The sequence below is a fragment of the Papilio machaon genome, chromosome 3, assembly GCF_912999745.1.
Source record: "Papilio machaon chromosome 3, ilPapMach1.1, whole genome shotgun sequence".
NCBI lineage: Eukaryota > Metazoa > Arthropoda > Insecta > Lepidoptera > Papilionidae > Papilio > Papilio machaon.
The window spans coordinates 8780937-8805006 of NC_059988.1; the positions used below are offsets into that span (position 1 = coordinate 8780937).

General features: G+C 36.5%; 3 protein-coding genes across 3 annotated transcripts in view; 1 reads left to right on the plus strand and 2 right to left on the minus strand.

Annotated features, from left to right (window-relative positions):
* Window positions 1–1317: 1317 nt before the first annotated feature.
* LOC123723510 (putative nuclease HARBI1) lies at window positions 1318–3838 on the plus strand. Its single transcript, XM_045686328.1, has 2 exons — window positions 1318–1937; window positions 2928–3838. Exons 1-2 carry the CDS (start codon window positions 1530–1532, stop codon window positions 3735–3737), a joined length of 1218 nt encoding a protein of 405 aa, XP_045542284.1. The 5' UTR covers window positions 1318–1529; the 3' UTR covers window positions 3738–3838.
* On the minus strand, window positions 1855–4416 carry LOC123723511. Its single transcript, XM_045686329.1, has 2 exons — window positions 3760–4416; window positions 1855–2679 (listed from the first exon to the last, which is right to left on the minus strand). Exons 1-2 carry the CDS (start codon window positions 4084–4086, stop codon window positions 2071–2073), a joined length of 936 nt encoding a protein of 311 aa, XP_045542285.1. The 5' UTR covers window positions 4087–4416; the 3' UTR covers window positions 1855–2070.
* Window positions 4417–7914: 3498 nt separating this feature from the next.
* LOC106711411 (extensin) overlaps window positions 7915–24070 on the minus strand; it is a 59891-nt gene continuing 43735 nt past the window's right edge. Inside the window, exons 3-5 of the mRNA XM_045686387.1 lie at window positions 10204–10336; window positions 9994–10051; window positions 7915–9918 (exon numbers count right to left, since the gene is read on the minus strand). Of these exons, the coding sequence (XP_045542343.1) occupies window positions 8386–9918; window positions 9994–10051; window positions 10204–10336 (1724 nt within the window). The 3' untranslated portion in view covers window positions 7915–8385. The remainder of the gene's footprint in view (window positions 9919–9993; window positions 10052–10203; window positions 10337–24070) is intronic.

Consider the following 24070-nt stretch of genomic DNA (forward strand, 5'->3'; position numbering starts at 1 on the left):
ATAAATATATATATTTTCTTGAGAACCACCAATTTATAGTTCATACAATGAATTTATCAAGAAAAATTTCAACTGAATTGTAAAATTAAATTTGCTTTATAAATAACGCCTTAAATGTACTTATCATTTTTAAATAATTCACCACCGCTCATATCGTTTATAGTTAACTTTATTATAACAAGTGTTTAAAAAAAGATTTATTTATAAATAAAGAAAAATATAATATATTTAATGGATGCACTGTAAAATAGACTGATATTGTTCACCCAACTCTGTTAATACCTTAGTCTTTATTTTGTACTAAAATATTAAACGTGTGATCTGTAAATGTGTTTCATTTTTATACTCGTAGATCATAGACTCATGCTGTTTCTGCTTTTTTCTCAAAAAGAATATTATGGATGACAAATACATATAATGAAACTAGCTGTCGCCCGCGACTCCGTCCGCGCGCAGTTAAAAAAAAAACAAAATGAAAAATAGATGATGGCCGATTCTCAGACCTACTGAATATGTTCATAAAATTTCATGAGAATCGGTTAAGCCGTTTCGGAGGAGTACGGGAACGAAAACTGTGACACGAGAATTTTATATATTAGATAGAAGTGTCTTTATGTAAACTCTGAAAAATACGTATTTTGTGTAGTTCTAATGTCTTGATGGCTCAAGGTCATCAGCGCGCTGCGCAGTCAGCTCCCCATACATTCCACTACGTATCTTTGCACACGTATCTTTGTGTTTTGCGCAACAACTCGACTTTAAGGGCCCCTAAGATATATGAAAATTTACTGTATATATGATGTATTACCGTAGTTGATAATAAAAAAAATAACGTAGAATATTATGAGCTACTATTTTATTTTAATAAAAATAATTAAGAATTTCTATTAAGTCTTGTAATCCTAAATGACAGAAGTCTATGGGTAACAGTTAAATAAGTAATAAGAATGAGATCTGTCAGTTTCCTCTGCCGAAACTCATACAAAAACCTAATCAATCCCTCCCATAGAACTGTAATAACGATATATTCTTGTATGGAATGGATTTGAAGATCCTGTAAAGTATAAAAAAATAACAGAAAACTATAAGGTTATTGAGAGCTGACTCTATGAGCGTTATCTGATGATTAAATTGCAAGAAAACTTCGTTAGTGTAACTCCGTTTGTTTGTACTTGGTTGAGCCAAGGATATCTAAATTAAATTTACAGTTGCATACTACGAAAATAGTTTAAAAATATCCAGTTTGCCGACAATTAGTGTTCCGTTTAAAAATTGCAGATCAAATAAATTACAAATTAGTTTTTTGTTACCTAATGGTGCTCCCACATTGCCGTTATAAAATGTTTGTAAACATTTTATAACACCAAAACATTTACTAACAAATGTTAACAATTGTTGCACTTTGTTAGAAACTGTTACATGTTATAAGTGCTCCTACATTGATGGAAAATGTTTAAACATTTTATAACATCTAGTATTGGCTCGCAGTTTGGTTTCGCCTTCTGAGGGCTGAGGACGTCTACACGAAAATGGAAGAAGATTTGCTCATTGGAATAGCTTTTATTTTTTGTTTAAAAAAGAAGAAAAAGCGCTCTTATTGGATGCGCCAAACGCTAAAAGCTAGAGGAAAATATAGTGCCACAGACTATCTCAAGGATTTAGGTATTGATGGTTGCTTAAAAGATTTTATAAGAATGAACAGTTCCGAATTTGAATATCTACAAAATTTAATTGGGGCAAAAATAGGCAAACGAGACACTACATTTAGAAAATCTGTAAGTGTGACGGAAAGACTTGCGGTAACGTTAAGATTTTTGGCAACTGGTAGCAGTTATAAAAGTCTTGGAAATGTGTTCAAGTTGTCAGACCAAGTGATATCTATTATCGTACCAGAAGTGTGCGAGGCTCTCAATGAGGTTTTAAAGGAATACATACAGGTAAGTCAAACAACATTTTTAATTATTTTTTTATTTACTTTTAATATGATCTAATCTAATCATACTTTAGGTAGGTACCTATCTTACCTTACTAATAATTTTTTTAATACTTAACAAACCAAACATGTATTTTTTAATTTTTGATTGATTCCAACAAATCGTTTAATGATTGGGTCGAATCTTGGCTTGATTCCGATAAATTAGACGGACTCTGTGTTCTTGCGCTGGTACGAGTATGTGTCCTGGAGTTATCCGAAGAACTGGTTTCAAATGAAGCCGAGGGACTCGGTGCGGTGTAGTATCCTCTCGAGCTACAGTCAGCATTATTTTCCGAAAAAGTGGATAGATTTGGTTCAGAGTTGTATCCCCAGGAACTACTAGCGGTTGGGTCTGTAAAGGTTGTTGGAAAATCATATTGTCCCATTGTCGCATTGTACAAAATATTGTTAATGTGATGTTGAGCAGTATTCTTAGCATGACTGTTTTTTATTTGTTTCAGTTTCATCGAGACATACTCTCCAAATGCGTCATTTTCATCCCTGCTTTTTCTAGATTCGTACATTCTTTGTAAAATATTTACAGCTTCTTGTTGTGTTGGATCTTGTTCTACTTCAGGCCGTCTTCTTTTCCGAAATGGTTTTGGGGTGGCGAAAGGCGTGCCCGTAGTTTCATCAGTGACAGTATTTCCTGTTTCGTTCAAACTGAGAGTGTTTTCTGAAGCAATTCTGTTTTCTTCGTTACCCTGAAAGAATAGAACTAAACGATAATTTCAAGTTATAGGCGCTTCAAATTAGCTAAAATTGTAAAAAAATCTATAACCGCGATTTTCTTTTTCTATTACTTAACAACCCTTAACTGAAATCATATTTTTTTACAGTGTATTCTATTAATATTTCATACTTAATAAAAATATCCAATAAAATTTGTTAGAATAACGAGTTACAAATTTATTTTTCGCGCCTATTTCTTAATCTTCTATTTTTGTTCCAGATACCAACAACACCTCAAGAGTGGCTACACGTGGCAAATTCATTTGAAGAAAAATGGAATTTCCCAAATTGCTTAGGAAGTATCGATGGAAAGCACGTAGCCATACAAAAGCCAATTGATAGCGGCAGTGAATATTACAACTATAAAGGATTTTACAGCGTTGTACTTTTAGCGATAGTGGACGCAGAATACAACTTTCTGTACGTGAATATTGGCTGCCAAGGACGCATAAGTGATGGCGGAGTTTTCGCAAACACAAAATTTCGAAATAAAATTAACGACAATAGTTTAAAAATACCCAGTGACAGCTCACTACCAGGCAGAAACAAACCTCTTCCTTATGTGTTCGTAACAGATGATGCGTTCCCTTTACAAAAACACTTATTAAAACCTTTTCCAGGACCACAGGATAGCAATTCTAAGGAAAGAATCTTCAGTTATAGACTGAGTCGTGCGAGGAGAACAGTAGAGAACGCATTTGGGATTTTGTCAGCCAGATTTAGAGTTTTACGAACTACAATATTATTAGATCCAGAAAAAACTACTACTTTAATTATGACATGCGTGCTACTGCATAATTTTATAAGAAAAACTGAATCGAGCATGATTTACGCTCCATCTCAATACTATGATGGAGATGACATAGTAACTGGTACACGTATCGATGGACAATGGAGATTAGAACAGCAGCAATTAACACCACTTGAAGCATGTGAATCCCTGACAGATGATGGGAAAGAAATAAAAAAAGAATTCGCAGAATATTTTTCAAATGAAGGGTTTTTGGACTGGGCATCTAAATATTATTAAAAGACGTTAAAATAAAACTCACCTGCAACCCTCCATCGACAGTTAAACTTGGAATATTTTTGCCTTTAAGGAACATGAGTTTTTTAAATGCAAACCATTTACTTGACTCATTAGCTCCTGCACCAGATTTATTAGATTTACATTCTCGGTTAAATTGACCTACGAGTGATCGAATCTTTTTTTCAATTACTTTTTTATCCATATTAAATTCACTGGCAATTTCCATCCAAGCATCGTGTTTTTTATTTCGGTCTTTGTAGCTCTCTGACATCGTGTTCCATAGTACTTCTCTTGCTTGAAACATTTCAATCAGTTTGTAAACATCATCGTTATTCCAATTACCGGACATATTTTATTGCTTGGCGCACGCGCAACCACTAATACACACGCACAGCGATGCACGCTGACACAAAGGAACTGACAAGCGAGACACCACGCGCAGCGACCTGCGTACTCTAACCCCCACCGCACCGCACCGCCTATCCCGCCATCACCCTTATAAAATGTTTACAAACAAAAGATAACACATGTTTTATTTTGTTATAATTTGTTTTGTTATAAAATGTTTACTAACATTACTAAACATTTTCTAACATGAAAATTTATTTGTGATTAAATGTTTGCTAACAAATGTTTACTAACGTTATTAAACATTTTCTAACGGCAATGTGGGAGCACCATAATATTACCTAAATTATCCAGGTGCTGCGGAATAATGTAAAACGAATAATGCGTTAAACATTTCCGTACACTGTGTATATTTTTTTAAATCAAGGCATTCATTGCATTTGATCTTCGGCAATTGAAAGTCGTTCTACCGTAAGGTTTGCTTAATTATCTAAAAGGATAACGAAGAAAATGTAAAAAGAATTTTCCCTTTAATGTAATTTTGTTCAAAAACATTCATTACCTGAGAATAAATGAACTTTTTTATTAAAAGTACTCCATTGAGCTCTTAATAAGCTTTATGAAACGCAAATAAAAGAGACGTAATCAACTCAAAACTGTTAGAAATTTTCATTACATACAATAGTTCTATTGAATAATTCTTCTTTATGATTAGTTAAAAAGTAGTAAAGAATGTCTTACAAAATCGTAATAATTCCTAAAATATAAAACATTCCCGTATTGTGTTTCATTGCCGCTAGAGACAAAATATTAATTCCAAATTATTTTATTTATCTTACCATTCTGGCCGATGCTCCCCTTTTGCAAATGGTACTAAATCATTTAATACAATAATCTAAATTCAAAGCTGTAAAATCAATTACTAAGCTCAGTTCATTTTAATATAACTCTTAATATTTGTGGGTTTAGGTAACATTTAATTTGTCAGCCGCGGACAATTTAACCTCCGACCTTACCTGCCCGTCGTTTCATCTTTGAATTCGTTTAGTACTCGATCAAGTAAGTTTAGATTTCTCGACGTATTTTTGTTCACAATAATATAAACATTTTTTTTTGCAAATAAAAATAATAGTAAATTAAAAATAATCTCATACGGTGAAATTGTCACATATAAAGTGTCTATTGGAGAGTTAAACAAAGTCTTTGAATAGGAAAATGTAAATAAAAATCACTCATCTTTTGCCCTTGAAATTCCGAAAAGAAATACTAATCAACTTCCTTTGTCTTATTTCAACACAAGAAGATTTACTTCAAAACTTTATTACAATCGAATCTTTAAAAGAATGCAATATTTTAGTTGATAAATTGTTAAATTCAAACGCACGTCGCCGTCAAAGCCGCAATAGAGGCGGAGGGTGTGAGGTCGTCGACCCGCCGCTACGAGCGCTACGAGATCTCTACGTACACACGAAAATCTACTGAACCGCGTCACGTAGACGTTTCAAATATTTTATTTAAGTTTTTTTTTTATCCATACAAAATATATTTTATTAACAAAATACGATGTAACAATCGTTACTATATACTTTATGTTTTTGATCAAGAGATATAAAAAAGGACACGTAACTGATCAATATGCTTAGATGTTATTATTACAGAGGCGACCAGATAAATCTATTATCTCTACTTACCAACGAGGTAGGGACAAAAGTGCTTTGTTAGTTACATCTATGCTTTATTATTTGTAGGAATGATATGGTTTCAATGCACTTAAGTACTAATTCTGCAAAGCCATGTAGTTCAGAAATCGCGTATCAACATACTGTAAGCTTTGAAAATCAACAGTTTGTTAGGAAGCCAGCAATGCGGTCATTCGTGTCTCGGGTTATACATAATTTATTGAGATTGAACCGAGCGAAGACGCAGGCGGTTCACGTTGCATTAAGTTTTGTGAATGCAAAGAGAAAATTACACGACGCTGAATTGAAATTACAACACGATTGACCAAAGTACTAGTAAAAATGTTTTTGGTTTTTATTAATATTGCATCTAATAAACATTTGTTTGCAAAATGTTATTTTATTGAAAACTGAAAGAGACTTAATTCTAAGTATAATGTACTTCTTACGAGGCTTTCGTTTTTGACAAAACATAAATTTTACGGTCAAACAAATAAAGTGAAATGTGAAAAGCAGTAAACACAAATTGTCTTGACGTTCAATCTAATCAGAGATTAAGTACTGCGAGTTTATATTAGGTATTTAACGAAGGAACTACGAACAAAGATGTTACTAGTAATCATTTACGTCGTAAGTCTGAGCGAAAGGCGCACGTTATTGATCTCTGCTCCGCGACGTCCTGCATCTTATACAAATTGCCTTCTTCGTTACTTCCTACAGATATTTATGTCTATTTCATGTTTATTTTAGTTGATAATCATAGTTTTTTTCTTTATTATTTTGATATTTTTTTATCTGATTTATCATTAACAATTCATAAAGTTCATTAACAATTTATATTTCGTTTTAAATTTTTTATTATTGTACAGTCAGCAACACAAATATGTATACATTTACATAGCTTTAAAAACTCCTATATTTTTTGGGTTTCACGAATACGAATGTAATATCCGTCTGTGCACTTCCAACCACGAATAAATGTTAATGACTACAAACGTATTTTTGAAACTGAAAGCCTGTACAAGTTTCTAAAATGTACTAAATATATACATAATTATGTAGCTAACTGTACAATACATTCTACAATTCCTGGTTAAACTTAATTCTATTTCAGCAAAACTTTCAGATCAGTGTTTTCTTTCAAGGCAAAGCTGTAGTCTGGCTTCTGAGATAATTGAGTCTCAGAAATTGCAACTGAAGTACGCTTAAGATATCGCAAAACAAAACAAACGAGTCTTGCGAGAAATTCTAAAGAATTGTTTTGAGAAAGATGTCCTATTTTATTTTACAATAAAGTGATTTCTGAAGCGAATTTGCTGTAGAAATAAATTTTTTAAAGTAATTTTAACTGTAATTTGTTATTTTAGAATTAACCAGTGTGCAATTTCACCGAACAAACAAAATGTAACTATTATATAACTAACTTTTTAAACTGAGTTCAGTTGGTCCTTTACCTACTTGTTTTGTTTTATTACTAGAATACGTCGACTTCGTCCGCGAGTAATTAAAAAAAAATTGTAAGTAACCTGTGCGTTCTTCCAGACTGTTCTACATCTGTACAAAATTTCATCAAAATTCGTTTAACGGGTTTTAGCGATCCATCCAAGTAGTAAGAAGTAAGATAATTGTAAAATAGTAGTGTTTTGTAAGATTTTTTCTTATATTAGAAGGTGCGACCGATGCCGTAATTGCAAATGCGTTGCCTACTTTTACTCGAAGCAGGAAGAAACGTATAGTGAATATTTCTCTATTCTTCTTCTATATTTGGTTCTTCTTCCTATGCGTTCCTTCCACCATCAAATCCATCAGTAAAGAGTGAGAACGGAAAGAAGACTAAAATTAGGCACACTCATTAGACAAACTGCGGAATTCCTTCCACTACACGCCGCGAGTTAGCCGATCCATGTAACAGATATTATTGCTGGCGTCTACTACTGTTAAAAATAAAACAAAATAAACATTACCTTTACCATTATTATTGAAAGTTTAAAATGCATCGTTCAGCACTTAGATGTATAATTTACATGTCTTTATCTAAACATACACATACATTTAGATTGTATCAATCTTAAGTTATTTAAAAATATATAGCTTATAAATTATAATCTTTTGATAAAAGAAAATACAGCTTTCTGCAATATTTGGTAATACTGAAGTCGTTGTAAGAAATAAATAAATATAAACAGAGATATCATCACAGCATGCGTTCAGTGATTTAAATAATTTCGTTACAATTTACTACATAGACAAGAACAATACACCGATTGAAATCAAATTTATTCAATTAAATCACATAGTTACAGTACTTACTTGTATCTTTCGTTGCCGCTCTGAAATCGATCACTCGGAAAGGTTTAATTATACGTAGTTTTTATCATGTATTTATTTTATAATATTGAATTGAGTAGTACCCGATATTTCCTTACTTATGTAGGAATAAATTGCAATGTTCATTGGCTTTCTTGTCCCTAGTTTTTCAGAGCGGCAAAAAGACATATCGTTACCATATAGTACGTAGTATATAAGCAATTTAAAGTCTAATTTCACTATAATTTACACCGGCCTCACGTCGACTAGGCGCTACGTACATTTAGAAAATCTACATAATTACAAACCTGTCACTAAGAATCTAGACTTTTAGAATTTTTCAATGATCTTGCGTTGAGTGGGATCGATTTCTTTTTGCTCTTGTCAATGGCGGCCGCGGTGTCGGAGCTGAAGACGGAGGTCTTGGAGCTCGGCGCGCTGTTCCCCGGAGACACGCCGCTGTCCGTACTCACGGAGGCGGGACTCGGGCTGTCACTGGCGCTGCTGCACACGGTTAGCTCCTGCCCCAGCCCAGGACCCTGACTCGCCACGGACACGATCTGACCCACCACCTTCTGTCTGACTACATTTATACTTTGGCACACATTCTTCACGTCACCCTCGCACGCTTCCTTCTTGTGATATCTCGTAAGCGTCCCCGCGGAGCCCGCCGAGTGTGCTCGGTACATCGGGAAGTACTGAGACTGCGGGTAGTACTGCATTTCGTGCGGCACCTGTCCCGGAACCCATGGCATCGTCGACACCACCGGCGGCATGTGCGTCCACATCGGCATTTGTACCATATGGGTGCCATCCGGTAGAGGCTTGAAGCCCGGCGCCACCGGCATCGGCCTGACGACTCCCACCGGAGTGGGTGCACTGTGCGGTCTCATAGCTGGGTGACCATATTGAACCGAAAACTCTTCGCCCTCGTACATTCTCGGTGTCTGGGTGAAGTCAACATTGGGGAAAATGGTATGCGGTCCTCTTTGGAAATATGTGTACATTTGCTGTTGAGCTTGCTTCATGGCAACATACTGCTGCAAATGTATCGCCGTCTGCTGTCTCTGGTGTACAATGTCCTGGGAGAAGCCCGCCGCTGTGTTTCCGTGGATGTAGTAGATGTTCCCTTGATTGTTGGGCTGCGTTGTCGGGGCTGGCTTTTGCACGTTGTTGTATTTGTTATCTACATTGTTTTGAGGATCTTGGTATTCTTCGGGCGGCGCTATGAACTTGGGTGGAGACGGAGGGTTTACTTGTTGTGATTTGGGATAGCTGACTATCTGTGCAATGTACGGCTGCTGGCCCTTAGCGGAATGAGCCGGACTGTGACTTTGGAATGTTGGGTTGTAAGTGATCTGAGACGTTTCTGTACTAATTTCACATTCTATTTCTTTTTGGCTAGCTCTTTGGTGTTCATTCGTTTCAGTCTTTTTGGTTTTTTGATTGTAAGGTGCGACTTTAGGATTACTTTTCCAATTGGCGCCGGCACTCTGTGGTCTTTTGACGGGAGATTTGGAGGGGTCGTGCCAGTTGTCTCCGTTGACGGGGCGTGAGTCGGGCGGATGGTGGGACTGGGCGCTGTGTGCTCGCCGCGGCGGAGGCGACATGCCCTCGGGAACGTGCTGTTGCCGGTAGCACCTCCTCACGGCACCGGGGCTGTTCTGTCGCTCGGGCGGCTGCGGCATCGGCCTGGAAACACGTCTTCTGGCGGGGGTGGGAGGACTCGGCTGCGACTGCGAGGACTGAGTGGACTGCGAGGCCGACCGCCACTTCTCTATCAGCATTCGCCGTCGCTCTTGTTCTAATCGCACTTCAGTTTCACTGGATGAATCGTAGTCCTTGCCCTGCAAGAAATATTTGTGTTTTAAAGCTATAGATGAAACTGAAAGTATTTCAAGTAATTAATAAAGTTAATTTACATTTTCGATTTTCTCGTCCAACATTTTGAAGAAATCCTGTTGACTCGCTGACACCTCACTGTAAAGAAAATGTTTATGACATTAACAGATGATCACATCAAGATTACAAGACATGGAAAAGAATGAATGTTTTCTGTTCTGTTTATTAACATTTGTAACTGTAACTGTAAATGCCGACGTCGTGACATGAGAGGTGAAATACCGACGTACATGGGCGGCGGATGCGCGGAGAGCGGTAGGATGTTGCGAGCGCGGTCTGCGCGCTCGGCGGCATCGTCGGCGTCCTCGGCAGGCGCTGCGGCCGCGCTACCTTCCTCCTCGTCAGCCTCCTTGTCTGCTGCGCCTGCATACAACATAAGAACATTTCCATTTAACAAGGGAGAGAGAATGATATCTTAGTCACTAATGCTAAATGGTCACGAGGTCTTCATGACCGTTTAATTTTGTTCGGTATTCTTAATATCGCTTTGGAATTTTTCGGGTTATTCAAATAAGTATGAATTTATAAGGTTAGAATTTCATTACCTTACCTTACCATACCATAGATCTATTTTGTATAATATTACCAAAGATAATTAAGAAACCTACATTCAAAATAACTTTCGTATCCAATAAATGCTTTATTATTATCATTAAATAGTGTAATGTAACACTGACACAGTTCTCGATTTTAATTTAAGGGACTTCACAACGCGGAATTCAAAATGTTGAATGCGATCGAATGCAAAATTTCTCTTTAATATTCGCATTTTGATGGACAGAACAATTATTGTTCATTCGAGCACAAAATTGTATGTTATATGCATTTCACCTACGTTATACGAATGTTGAATCTGTTTATTTTATATAAGCATGAATATTGCAAATATATGACACAACTAAAAATCGGTAGAAGTAACGATGTAACGTAACGTCTGAATAATATGTAACTTGAAAATAAATAGATGTAATATTTTACAACATCAAACAAATTGTATCCAACAAATAATAACTAAAAGAAAGCTATAATTGTTATGATCGAAGGTTCATTAGACACAAATTGAATTGCAAAAGTTGGTAAAGTTGTGTCGTGACTCATTAGTGTGTCCGCACACGGCGCGGGTGTCACGATTTCTTATTCCACCTGTCTATAAACACCCACTACACAACTGCTTGAAGATACGTGGTCTTGTCTTATTTCTTAGTCTTATATTTGTTAATTTATTTACTGCTATTTGTCGCAATTAAAAATGTCTTCTTCTAGACTATGTTCTTCATCTGTATCAAATATCAATTTTAGGATGCGTTGAGGCGTTCCAGAGATACCTTATAACAAACATCCATTCATTCATCTAAAGTTTAGCACTTATTATTTATTTATTTATTTATTCTTTAGCACTTTTATAAGTACAAGGAGGACTTAATGCCTAAAGGCATTCTCTACCAGTCATCCGGTATATGAGAGGAAAGTATAATTATGTGCAGGGCAGATATGAATTGAAGATACTATTTTACTAATACAATATTATGTAATACAGTAATATATTAGAAATAAATAAGTATAAATAAAATATTGTATATAATATTAATAAAACATTGTACATGTAGAAGAAAAAGAATAAGATAAATAAAAACTCTAGATTAATAAGTACAATAATAAGCGATAACAGCGAGAAGGCTACTTATGAATGGAGTCTCATAACATAATGATGCCGAATCAGGCGCTTGAAAATAATTTTGGAGGAGGCTCTTTTAATGTTAGGTGAAAGATCGTTCCACAGTCTAACAGCTGTCACAGAGAAGGATTTATCCAAGAAGGACGAGTGATGAATAGGCGCGGATAGTGAGAGATTATCAGAGGACCGAAGAGAAAGCTCGTGATTATCACATAGAAATTTGAAGAAGTCTTTTAAATAAGTGGGGTAATTTGTATCATTTAATACAGAGTAAAGAGTGCAGAGAATACGAACGTTCCTACGTTCTCTGATGGGCAGCCATTTTAGTTTTGATCGGAAATCCGACACATGATCGAACTTGCGAAGACCATAAATATATCGTATGCAGTTATTAAGTAGTCTATCCAGCTTATTCAGTAAGTCGGTATTTAGATCAATAAAACAAACGTCGGCATAATCAATAATGGGAAGAAGAAGGGAATTTACTAAAGTAAGCTTTGTTTTGACGGGGAGGAAGTGTTTAAATCGGATGATAGAATGGAGAGATGCATAGAATTTGCGACAAATTTCTTTGACATGGGCTGACCATCGCAGCTCAGGGTCAATAATGACACCCAGATCCTTGACTGTGCTCGTAAACGGGATGACACAACCGTTGAGTGAAAGGGACGGGATGTCATCAGTAATGATTTTAGTTAACTGGCGGGAACTACCTATTAAGATTGCTTGGCATTTGTGTGGGTTAATTACGATGCCGTATGCTTCAGACCACTTTTGGAGACGAGACAGATCATTATTCAGTGATAATATAGCAGAATTTAGGTCATTGACTGATGCAGCACTATATAATTGCAGGTCATCAGCATACATGTGGTAATTACTTTTGAGATGAGGGGAAAGCAGATTTATAAAGAGAGAAAAAAGGAGAGGGGACAGTAATCCGCCCTGGGGGACGCCCGTGTCCACTTCAAGCCAGTCGGATATAGTCTGACCACATCGAACAGCTTGACTGCGACCACGCAGATATGAACTGAACCAGTCAATGGAGAAGGGAGAGAAATACAGCTGGCTTAAAAGAGCTAGAAGGAGATCGTGGTCGACAGCATTGAAGGCGTTACTGAAATCAACAAGGACAAGCACTGTTATCATTTTAAGTTCCATGTTGGAACGAATATCCTCAGTAATTTTTAATAAAGCTGTTGTAGTACTGTGACCTTTGCGGAAACCGGACTGGAAGGGATTAAACACTTTGGCATTAGTGAGGAAATCATTGATTTGAGTGAGGGCAACTGATTCTATGATTTTGGAAAGAAAAGGCAGAATTGATATAGGTCTGTACTCGCTAGGTAGAATGGGGTTAGGTTTTTTAGGGAGTGGTATCACATGGGCTTTACGCCATAGTGCTGGAAAGTTACTAGACGTGAGGGAGAAATTTACAATATGTGTGATAATAGGTAGTACTTGGTCAATAATGTGCATCAACATGACCCGTCCAATGTCGTCGCATCCCACAGCTTTGGTTTTTAGGGAGTTAAATACTTTTCTGATACAGTCTTCACTAGCTGGCGCAAAATAGAAAGGAGTCGAAATAGAAGGGGTTTGTATAGATTTAATTTCATTGAGGGTGTCGGTTTTCATTGATGGGGAAATTTTAGAAATGTTAGTGAAGTGGGAATTTAAGGTATTGCAATCAATATTAATTTTACTATCCGTAGGCAATTGCTGACCTACTCCGAGAGACCTCAAAAATTTCCACAAAGCAGCGGGAGAAGAATTTTCAATCTGCTGGTTAATATATCGACGTTTAGCGTTACGAATAAGCTTATTGCAAAGATTACGGATAACTTTATACGAAGACCAGTTCAGTTCGTTCCTTTCGCGTTTGAATATGCGGAAAGCCCGATCTCTTTTCTTCATCACGTTACGTATGGTTTCATTAAACCAAGGTGACGGTAGGTGCTTCAATTTGACAGTATGAACTGGCGCATGTTTATCATAAAGTTGAATGATTAATTTGTTAAATTCTCCGACTTTGTCATCGACAGAGGCAGCCGCTTCGACCGCGCTCCAATCAATTTTTTGGGCATCACAATGCAACAGATCGATATTCAACCGAGCAAAGTTGCGTTTCTCTAAGTCTAAGGGTTTATGTTTAGGAGATTTTAATTTAAATGAGCAGAAGATGAGGTCGTGATGTGAAAAAGCAGGTGCAGAAAACTGGCCGTAATGTGCAACTAAATCGGTATGCGAGGTTAAAAGAAGGTCGAGAAGAGTGTCTGTTGCACTAGAGTGGTGCGTGGCAGTTAGTTTTAAAATATCCAAATTAGCTGATTCAATTATATCTTTTAGTTTTGAAGAACGAATATTCTCGTTGAGAAGGCACGTATTAAAATCCCCCATAACCAAAAAGTGCGTATAAGTTCCCATGAGGGATTCAATTCAATTTATTAGTAAGACGGTATGAAATGGTAATAATAATGTCAAGTAATAAGTATTGTTAGTAAAATATTAAGTAAACTAGGTAATTATTAAAATTATTATCTCATGAAAGAGCGACAGTATCTTAGGTTAATTGTAGATTGTAGACAGATTTCAGATTGCCGCTGCCCATAAACAACCACAATTCAAATTCAAATTTATAAACACGTACAGAAAGATTTCCCCTATCTATGCGTGCCCTTCACCGTCAAATCCACTTTCTTTTCCCATCGATAATTTCTAATAAAGGGAGAAAAGAGGACAAAAGTAAAGCCTCCACTTACACTCATCAGACGAAATGCTAAACTCTTCACCCCTGTGTTCTGTGTGTTCGTCGTATTGCACTGGTCGAGCCGGTCTATTCGTTCAACAGATGTTGCTGACCTCTACCACTGTTAAATATATATGTCTCATTTCGTATTACAATATCCGATTTCTTACTACTTTTAGATGAGTTCTACATTTAGAAAGTAGATAATATTAAAGTTTACAGTTTAAACGAGCTCAGTGTTGAAATGAAATTATACCGCGGTATATATTTCACATTTACCTATATTTACGACTTTACCTATAGGTATATTTCATTATAAAATGAAGCTATGTTATCTGAGAATCTCCTAAGCTTAAAGTATTCCGTTCGGCTTTAGAATGTAGGGAGCATTTAATACAAGTCTAACACTGATAAATATAGCAATTACGAAAGAAAATCTTCTAATGTGCTTGTAGTTTAAATACAAAAAAGTTAGGTTTATAGATTTTTTTTAAATTCATATAAATTAAAGTCCGAACAAAGTATTTTCTCATACTCTCTTTATCGGGTGGTACTAAGTCGTTGGCATGTCTAGGAACTTTATACTAACCCTAGTTAAAGTGATTTACCCGAACATTTGAGGACGAACAAACAGAGAACTGTATTCAAGTTCTATGTAACTCTTATCTCTTAATTAGAGTGATTGTTTAATTCTGAGATAAAAGTTTTAGATGTCTGTACTATGAATTGTTCTGTTCTTGATACGATTACAGACAAAAGGAAAAGTATTTCAAGCCGTTTTAACAGTAAAGACTGAGTTGTATCGCGTCGTTGTTTAATTTATGTTTTTATTTCAAGAAATATAATTCTTCTAGTTTTGTTAACATTAACAGAATTGAACTCAAATTGAATTTTTTGATTCAATTTGAAGTAAATTATCCAAGTTCAAATGACTTAAAAGGATGACATATGATGAATACTAAATGAAAATAACAATTTCTATGGTAAAATGTTGACGAACGCTTTATGTCGTTTCATCAAATTTAGAATTACGTGATTAAGTCAATGCGTAGGCAACGGCGTATCTATTACCTGTTTAAAATTGGCTTTCAGTTAATTTCATTAATAATATCAATAAGTATTGGAGCCTAGTTATTACTACCTTTTAAGACTGCTAACAAGAGAGATGAGATGATACTAATTTAACGTTAATAAAAAAACGACTAATACATTAAAAACGCCATCTAGTTGCATTTAAGTGGAAGGACAGATTTTGAAAAATGGCGAGTTAGCTTCCAACTTGTTTTTCCACTAATTGTTTGTAATAACATTACTCTTTTTTCAGTGAGTTAAAAATAAATCGCTCGGCAATTTTAAAGACTAAATTAACAAGTTGTCAAGACGTGAAACCATTTTCAAACGGTAAATCCGTCTATCCGCTGAGATGCGGACGATTTTCTCGGATCAACGGCTAACTTAATAATTCGGAAATGAGGGGGACTTTATCTTTTACTGGGCGAAGTGAATCTCAGCGAAAATACTTTTTGATGCTCACTCTGTTGATTTATATCAATTGATGGCTTATTTACAAAGAGATATACTTTAGTCCGATTTACAAGGATATTTATGGGAGTGTAATTTTTATGTATGTGCGTTTAGATACTTAGGACTGTAACATAGAGGTCTATAATTAACTAAATATTATGAAAAATCGTATTTATTTTATGCGTTTCAACTTGTAAACTATAACAAGGACTGTAAACTATAACTCTCGAAGGATTCAAACCTTCCCCTCAATTAAAGATTTATAAAGTAATTCATAACAAACATACAAATCTTTTATACCTTCTTTTTAACTGTATTATTATAGATATATATTTAAGTGTATTAAATGTATACAACTAAGGTCTGTAAAGTACAAAGTTTTCAATAATGATCGAAGTTAAAACAAGAAGGTTTACCGGGCAAAGTTATTTCATGTTTTTTAATTAAAATGTAAACTTTAGCGAAGCGTTTGCCTGCAAATATTGTGGTCGTTTATGTGACCAAAATCCCTTTATTAATTTGATTTGGATTGAAAATGTCAATTTTTATTGTAAAAAAAAATTTCAGTAACAAAAAACATATTCCTCAATATCAAAATTCTAATAAGCATGAAATATGAAGTTCAAAAATTTTTTTTTTAATATTTTGACTTTCATAAAGAACTTTATTGGTGTCTGTAGTTCCTAAGATAAAATCCTGGATTCTAGAACATTAGATAAAAAAAAATCTCACAATATTTTTTATCAGCAAATAAATGGAAATACACCAAACATAATTCAAAAAGTATGAAGACACGTAAACATTTTTTTACGATTTCTCCATCAGTCGCGAGGAATTGAAAAGAAGCGCCCTCGTAAATCGTAGCTCCAGATTGTCGTCAGCAATATTTCTTTTTCCGACAATTGCGTATGAGTTCTCAATGCCTAAACAGTCGTAAGAAAAAAGAAATGAACTTAATATTGAATTTTACTGTAATATGTATAACATTAGATGTATTTCTTTTAAATATATTTTAAGCTTTTTGATCCGTTAACTGAAAAACACACGTACTTATTGTACGTAAGTGGAAAAATATACGGAGCCCGAGTTGGCTAAGACGGACAAAGACGCTTTGTATTTTTCTTACAACCTTCCTATTCAGAAATAATCTATTGTAAAAATAACTACGTTTTAATAGAACACCACATTAGAAAGCAATAGGTGGTTTAAAAACCATTTAAAATGTCTGATTGTACCTCTACAACACTTTGGGGAACTAAGACTCAAATGACTTATTTTTAATTAATTATTTAAGCTACAGAATGTTGAAAAGGATCTTGTAATTTGGGTAATAAGATTACAAATTCAGAGAAATATTACTTACTACCCGCTTTTACCCGCGACTCCGTCCTCGCGGAATAAAAAATAGAAAACGGGGTAAAAATTATCCTATCTCCGTTTCCTGGTTCTAAGCTACCTGCTCACCAATTTTCAGTCAAATCGATTCAGCCGTTCTTGAGTTATAAATAGTGTAACTAACACGACTTTCTTTTATATATATAGATTGTATGGTTTGTTAAGATGTGTGCGTGTGGCGTGTGTTTTATGCTAGCGGTTTCTTATTTACCTTAGTTAATTTGTGTTTTAATTTAGGTAAACAAGTAAGCCAAAACGAAAGTTGCACTTATATGGGCTTGTTACAGTGACAAAGTCTAAGAGCATTAGTTTGGGAAAGCCAAGTAAATGCGAAATTCAATTTGTTAGAATTGTAACATGATAGCCTTTTCAAAGGAACGCTTCATCGCAAGTCTTTAATGAACTGGAAACCTTGGAGTATGTATTAAGTTAAACCGAAGTTAAACTTAACCCGAGGCGATTGCTCGTTAATTAGATAAGTTAGTAACGGATAATTTGTAGTCAATATTTTTTACGTTATTTATATTGATTATTGTTAAATGATCACTCATCTATCTATCCTTATCTTAATATATAATACTAGCTTTTACCCGCGACTCCGTCAGCGCGGAATAAAAAAAATGCACACAAGATAAAAAGTTCCTATGGTCCGTCTCCTAGTTCTAAGCTACCTCCCCATCAATTTTCAGCTAAATCAGTTCGACTGATCTTGAGTTATAAATAGTGTAACTAACACGACTTTCCGTTAAGTTCCGAAACTACAGAACCGATTTGTAAAATTCTTTCGCTAACCTGAAGCTATACTATCCTTGAGTGACATAGGATTTTTTTTTAATTTCGCGTCGACGAAGTCGCGTGTAACTATTTAGCAAAAAACATTTATTTTGTTCGTTACGATTTATTTTTAATTTTACATTTACTAAGAAGAATATATCGTTGTACAATGATTCTTGTTCTTCTGGTAGTAGAGTTAAGAGATATTAAATAAGGGGATACTACGATAAAGATAAGAAATATTCGAATCAATACAACAATGGTAGGATTGAAACTAATCAATTAAGATGAGAGCATCGCCGGCGTTTGGCGGAAGCATCAAAGGTTGTTTGTGAACAAAGTTCAATCAATTTCTCGGGATAATAAAAATTTCTCAATACCGAGGCGGAGGGATTGATGAAAGGAAATGTTGGTCTGAATATCTATCGTGCGAGTGAAAATTAAAAATAAAAAAAAAACAATTAAACTATGTTTGGGCACAAATCTTTTCTGTCGTTCTCAAAACAGTTATATTGTTTGAAAATTTACTTATGAAAATTATTTAAAACGACACAAAATTATATTTATATCTTTATTTTAATTTAAAATACGCTTGGTAGACTCTCGGGGCATCAAAGGAAATATTTCTATTGAAAGCGCGCGGCAATTTCTCGTTCATACAAAGATTTCATAAGCAGAGGGCTTGCCAAACACGAGCGAGATCTTTTGCCACATTCTGTACACAGTTTCCCGCTTTGAGTAATGATTAGTGATGCAACGGAAGTGTCTTACCGGAACCAGAAACAGAAACAGATGTCAAAAATAAATTTTAGCAGAAACGGAAACGGAAACGGATGCGGAAACAGAAGTGTAAATAATAATAAAAAACATATTTACAAAAATATTTTTTTCGGTAAAAACAGTTTGTATTCGTTTTTAATTTATTAAGGCATTGGATATAGGTGTCCTTTATCCTTCAATGTATGTATTTTTACTGCGCTGCAATAAGTTAAAATACGCGTTTTTTTTTAATTTATTTTCAGGAAACAAAATTACACTATTTACAAATTAAAGTTGTCCAAACCACTCGTGTTGACAAACGACAAATATATTTCTAACTATATAATGATGATGATATATTAGGTCCTTACATATGAAATTGGCGTTTTTCGTACTGGCCACTTTAATCACGAATTTCTCCTCTTTGGTAAGGAATTCCAAATTCAAATTTGTACAGCTATAGACTCATGTATTTGTGGTTCGATGACCGTCATTCATTTGTTTTTTTTCTTCTGTTTTTTTCTGTTTGCGTCACTCATTTTACAAAATGGAAAACTTAAAATATCGCATTATTTACGAGTACGAGTTCCGCCGTGGCACTAGTGCTGCGGAAACGACTCGAAGGGTGAATGATGTGTATGGCGGTCGTGTTGCAAAAGAAAACACAGTTCGTTTTTGGTTCCAACGTTTTCGTTCTGGAAATTTCGATCTGCAGAACAAGCCCCGTGGACGGCCTGAGACTCAAGTTGATAATGAAGAGTTGAAGGCTATTGTGGAAGCGGATCCATCGCAAACCACGTCCGAGTTAGCTGCAGGCTGCGATGTAAGTGATAAAACTGTTTTAATTCACTTGCAGCAAATTGGGAAGATTAAAAAGCTTGAAAGGTGGGTACCTCACGAATTGACTGAAGCAAACCGGCAAACGCGCGTCGACTGTTGCGTTACATTACTAAACCGGCACAATAATGAAGGTATTTTAAACCGAATCATTACCTGTGATGAAAAATGGGTTCTTTACGATAATCGGAAGCGCTCAGCGCAATGGTTGGATCCTGGCCAGCCACCAAATCCTGCCCCAAGCGAAAATTAACCCCAAAAAAGTTATTTATAAGCGTTTGGTGGACTAGTGCCGGTATTGTTCATTACAGTTTTCTAAAATCTGGCCAGCCTATTACGGCTGATGTCTATTGTCAGCAATTGCAAACCATGATGGAAAAGCTAGCAACTAAACAACCTAGGCTGGTCAGTCGCTCCACGCCACTGCTGGTTCACGACAACGCTAGACCACACACTGCGCAACAGACGGCTACTAAATTAGAACAGCTTCAATTGGAAAGTCTAAGACATCCTCCGTACTCCCCGGACCTTGCTCCAACAGATTACCATTTTTTTCGAAATTTGGATAACTTCTTGCAAGGGAAAAAATTCAATTCCGATGGGGCAGTCCAAATCGCCTTCAAAGATTTTATTGATTCCCGTCCGACTGGTTTTTTTTAGTAAAGGGATCAATGAACTACCTATGAGATGGCAAAAGAGCATAGAAAATAATGGTTCATACTTTGATTAATTAAATATATTATATTAAAAAATATTCGACTTTTTGTTCCTCCCATACAAAACGCCAATTTCATATGTAAGGACCTAATATTACATGGTTATCACTTATTCAAAAGTACCTACATCCCTCCCGGAAGAGATCGTACGCTGGAGGAAGGAAGGACGTGACGATCTCTTCCGGCGATGGGAGGAGAGGTTGGCGGACACCTCGGTGAGCAGGCGGCTCGTCGAGGCTGTCCGCCCTGTCCTGCGCCAGTGGGTGGAGGCGAAGCACCGGGAGCCGACTTACTTCCTGACGCAGCTTCTCACAGGGCACGGCTGTTTTGGCCGTTACCTGTGTGAAGTTGTGGGAATTGAGTCGGATCCCGGTTGCCGACATTGCGCGACCGGCGCCGTGGACACGGCCGAGCATACGCTCGCCGTGTGCACGGCCTGGGACGCTCAACGCGCCACACTCACTGGCGCAATAGGACGCGATCTGTCGCTGCCGGCCGTCGTTAGATCGATGGCCGGCAGCGAGCAGAGCTGGGCCGCCATCGCCTCGTTTGCACGCGAGGTGATGGCGGCCAAGAGAGAAGCCCTGCGGGAACGGGAACGCGCCAGCGAAACACTGCCGCCCCGCAGGGCCCCAGCGAGGGGCCGCCGGCGTACGAGGTACGCCGCGGCCCTTCAACCAACTTGAGGTGGCCACGCGCGGCAGGCCGGGGGGCCTGCTGCGCCGAATGTGGCGGATGCCCTCTCTCCTGTGTTCCGAGGGAGGGCATCATAGGGTGATGGGAGGGGGTGTTAAAAACAGCCCCTCCCTACACGTGTCGAGCCCCTACCAAGGGGCTCCCCTAGCCGGGTCGTGGATAAACTAACGTAGATGCCACGGCCCGGTCAGGCGAAGGAGAACACCGCGGGGTTTAGTGGGTATTCCGGTCGCCTTCTGCGGCCGGCGAGTCCCACACGAAACCGTCCCTGCTGCCCCCGCAGCACGGACGGCGAAGTGCGTAAATGCATTCCCCGCGTCAACAAAAAAAAAGTACCTACATTTAATAACTCGTAAGTATGAAATAGTCACATTTTGCCAGTTGTCAAATTTTATTTGGACCACAACTAGACAGTTTACTCCAGCAAGAGAAACTGATTGTTTCAAACAGCAGCAGAAAATATTACGCGCTTAAATTCACAAAATAGTACGTAAACAAACAAATGCGACAAGTGCCGAAAGGCCGCGCACGGGCTGCGCGTCTCTCGCCGCGCGTTTGGATCTCACAGCCGTCGTAAAGTTCCGTTTTATCTCCGTTATAAAAGTTGCGGAAACAGAAGCAGAAACGGATGTTGAAAAGCACGCGGAACTTCCGCACTTGCGGAAACGGAAACAGACATCCGTTGCATCACTAGTAATGATATTACCGTTTCCAGTTAAAGACGAATATTAGACAAATTATGGAAGCGCATTTCCACGAAAGTTAACAAAGTGAGGTTTTGGTAATGTGACCGTAATGAAGATTTATAAAACTGACATTTATCTAATTTATAATGGACAACAGAGATAAGCGTAGGTAGGAAAACCTTTTTTTTATTCCAAAGGAAATTAGCTAGGGAATGAAAGAAACTAAAAAGTAGTTTTTAAGTTAAAACAGCTAACCTATTTGTTACATCCTATTACAACTTCAAATGAAAAAATACACTGACCTTTTATCATGTTAATAATCTGGTATTCATCAAATGTGCATGTCAGTGTTATCGAATTATTTTGCAAACCATATTAAACGTAATAATCCTTTATGATTACTTAGAAAATCACACCTGCCTTTAATCAAGATTTATAGCATAATATCACGTAATATTCCTCCGTTTGAATTCAAAAAATCAATAATGTAAAGAAATATTTCTCTCACTTCATATTAAACCGTGTCGGCATGTACCCTGTTTTATTGAGCCTCGCCCGACCGTATTGAGTCGGTGACTGGCATTGAATGAAATACGTCGACACATGCTGAACCGGAAGTGGAGCGGTGTTACAAAATAATTTGATTTGTTAAGCTCTCTTTAATGAAACTCTGAATGAATCGTAAAGAGCTTATGATTTCTTAGGCTTCGGTCACGAAATTAGCGACGAGCGGGACGATGTAAATAAAAATATGTACTACTCCGCTCCCGCTCGTTTCGTGCGCCTCGCTATATTGTGAAATACTTTTGATTACATCGCCCCGCTCCAAATTTGGTACCAATGGCCTTAATCCGCTATATAATTATGATTTTTACTTTTGATATATTTTATAAATACACGAATTTAATATTAGTTACCATTTGTCATTGTCATCAAATAGTAATTTAGGTACCAAAAATGAAATAGTCTGTTTCAATGCTAAAATACATGTAAAGATTGAAGAAATTTAATATTTATTGATAGGTTGATTAGATTTAAAAATACCACTGTTTTATAAGAATAGCATGTAAGTAAAAACGTCAGTGAATAAAGACTTTTATTATTATAACCTTTTTCATATCAATCGGTGGCAAACGAGCAAACGGCCACCTGAATTCGCCAAAATACCGAGGCGACCGTTGCCCATAGACATCCGCAAATGCAGATGCATTGCCTACCTTTAATCAACGGAGAAGGGGACGCACAGAAAAAGGATATTTTCCCTTTCTACGCGTCCCTCTTTCACCAAATCCACTTCCCCTTCTCATCCTTTCCTAATAAGAAAAGGGTGTGAAGGGGAAGAGGACTAAAATTAGGCCTCCGGCACCACACTCATCAGACGAAGCGCGGAATTGATTCCACTTCACAAAGGTCACCTGTAAATATTCGTAAGTCATTTTTGTAAAACCTTTGTCACGATGACTTTGTTGGTTTCTGAGCAGCTTTAAACATTTAAAATCCGTATACCAAAAATGTATATGAAAATTTTAATTTACTTCGACTTTTTAATAGAACATCAGTTACATTAAAATATCTTACTATCAGCGTACGTACTTACGTGTGTAACAAAAGTTGTTATGTTTTTTTCGGTTTCGGTCTGTAAGTAGGGAGCGCTGTGTTCGTGACTATCACAAAAGCAGCCATCTTACGTATAACATAACACCTGGTCCCGACTAATGCTCCCTTTTTATTTACACTAAGTACGTGTTAAATATTTTTAATACTGTCACATAATACTTCGGTTATGATAACTTTTTTTATAAGAAAGTTTTGAATGATGTTAAGAATTTCACGAATAATTTTCTGTGGTATAAAAGTGGTTTAGTACACGCATTTGGGCGCTACATTTTATGTCTCTGCGTTAAAACTTACAACTTATATTTCAGGTTTTTATTAAAATTAAGGTAATTTGTTCAATATTAAAATATTCAAATGTCTGATAGATTGAAAATAATTATTTTGTAACGTGATCTTAGTTTTTTTATTCACAATAGAAATATAATTGAACTTTATAGTGTCTAGGTGTACACTAGGGCAGAACAGTGAGGCAGAGCAGTAAAAAGTGCAGTACTGCTATTCTTCGAAAGTATATGTTGAGACAGTACAGTATTTGTCAGTAAGTGTGTTCAAAGGATACTGCTCTGTTTATTACTCTGCCTTCATGTGATACCAGGTGGCGACATCGACAGACGCGCATCATAGATATTGTTACGGTTTCATTGACCCATGCTTCTTGCTATAAAATGC

Coding starts and splice junctions, on each gene's coding strand:
- LOC123723510 (XM_045686328.1), top strand. CDS start 1,530: ATGGAAGAAGATTTGCTCATTGGAATAGCTTTTATTTTTTGTTTAAAA. Junction 1,938..2,927: donor TTTTAAAGGAATACATACAG/GTAAGTCAAACA, acceptor TTTTTGTTCCAG/ATACCAACAACACCTCAAGA.
- LOC123723511 (XM_045686329.1), bottom strand. CDS start 4,086: ATGTCCGGTAATTGGAATAACGATGATGTTTACAAACTGATTGAAATG. Junction 2,680..3,759: donor CTGTCGATGGAGGGTTGCAG/GTGAGTTTTATT, acceptor CTATTCTTTCAG/GGTAACGAAGAAAACAGAAT.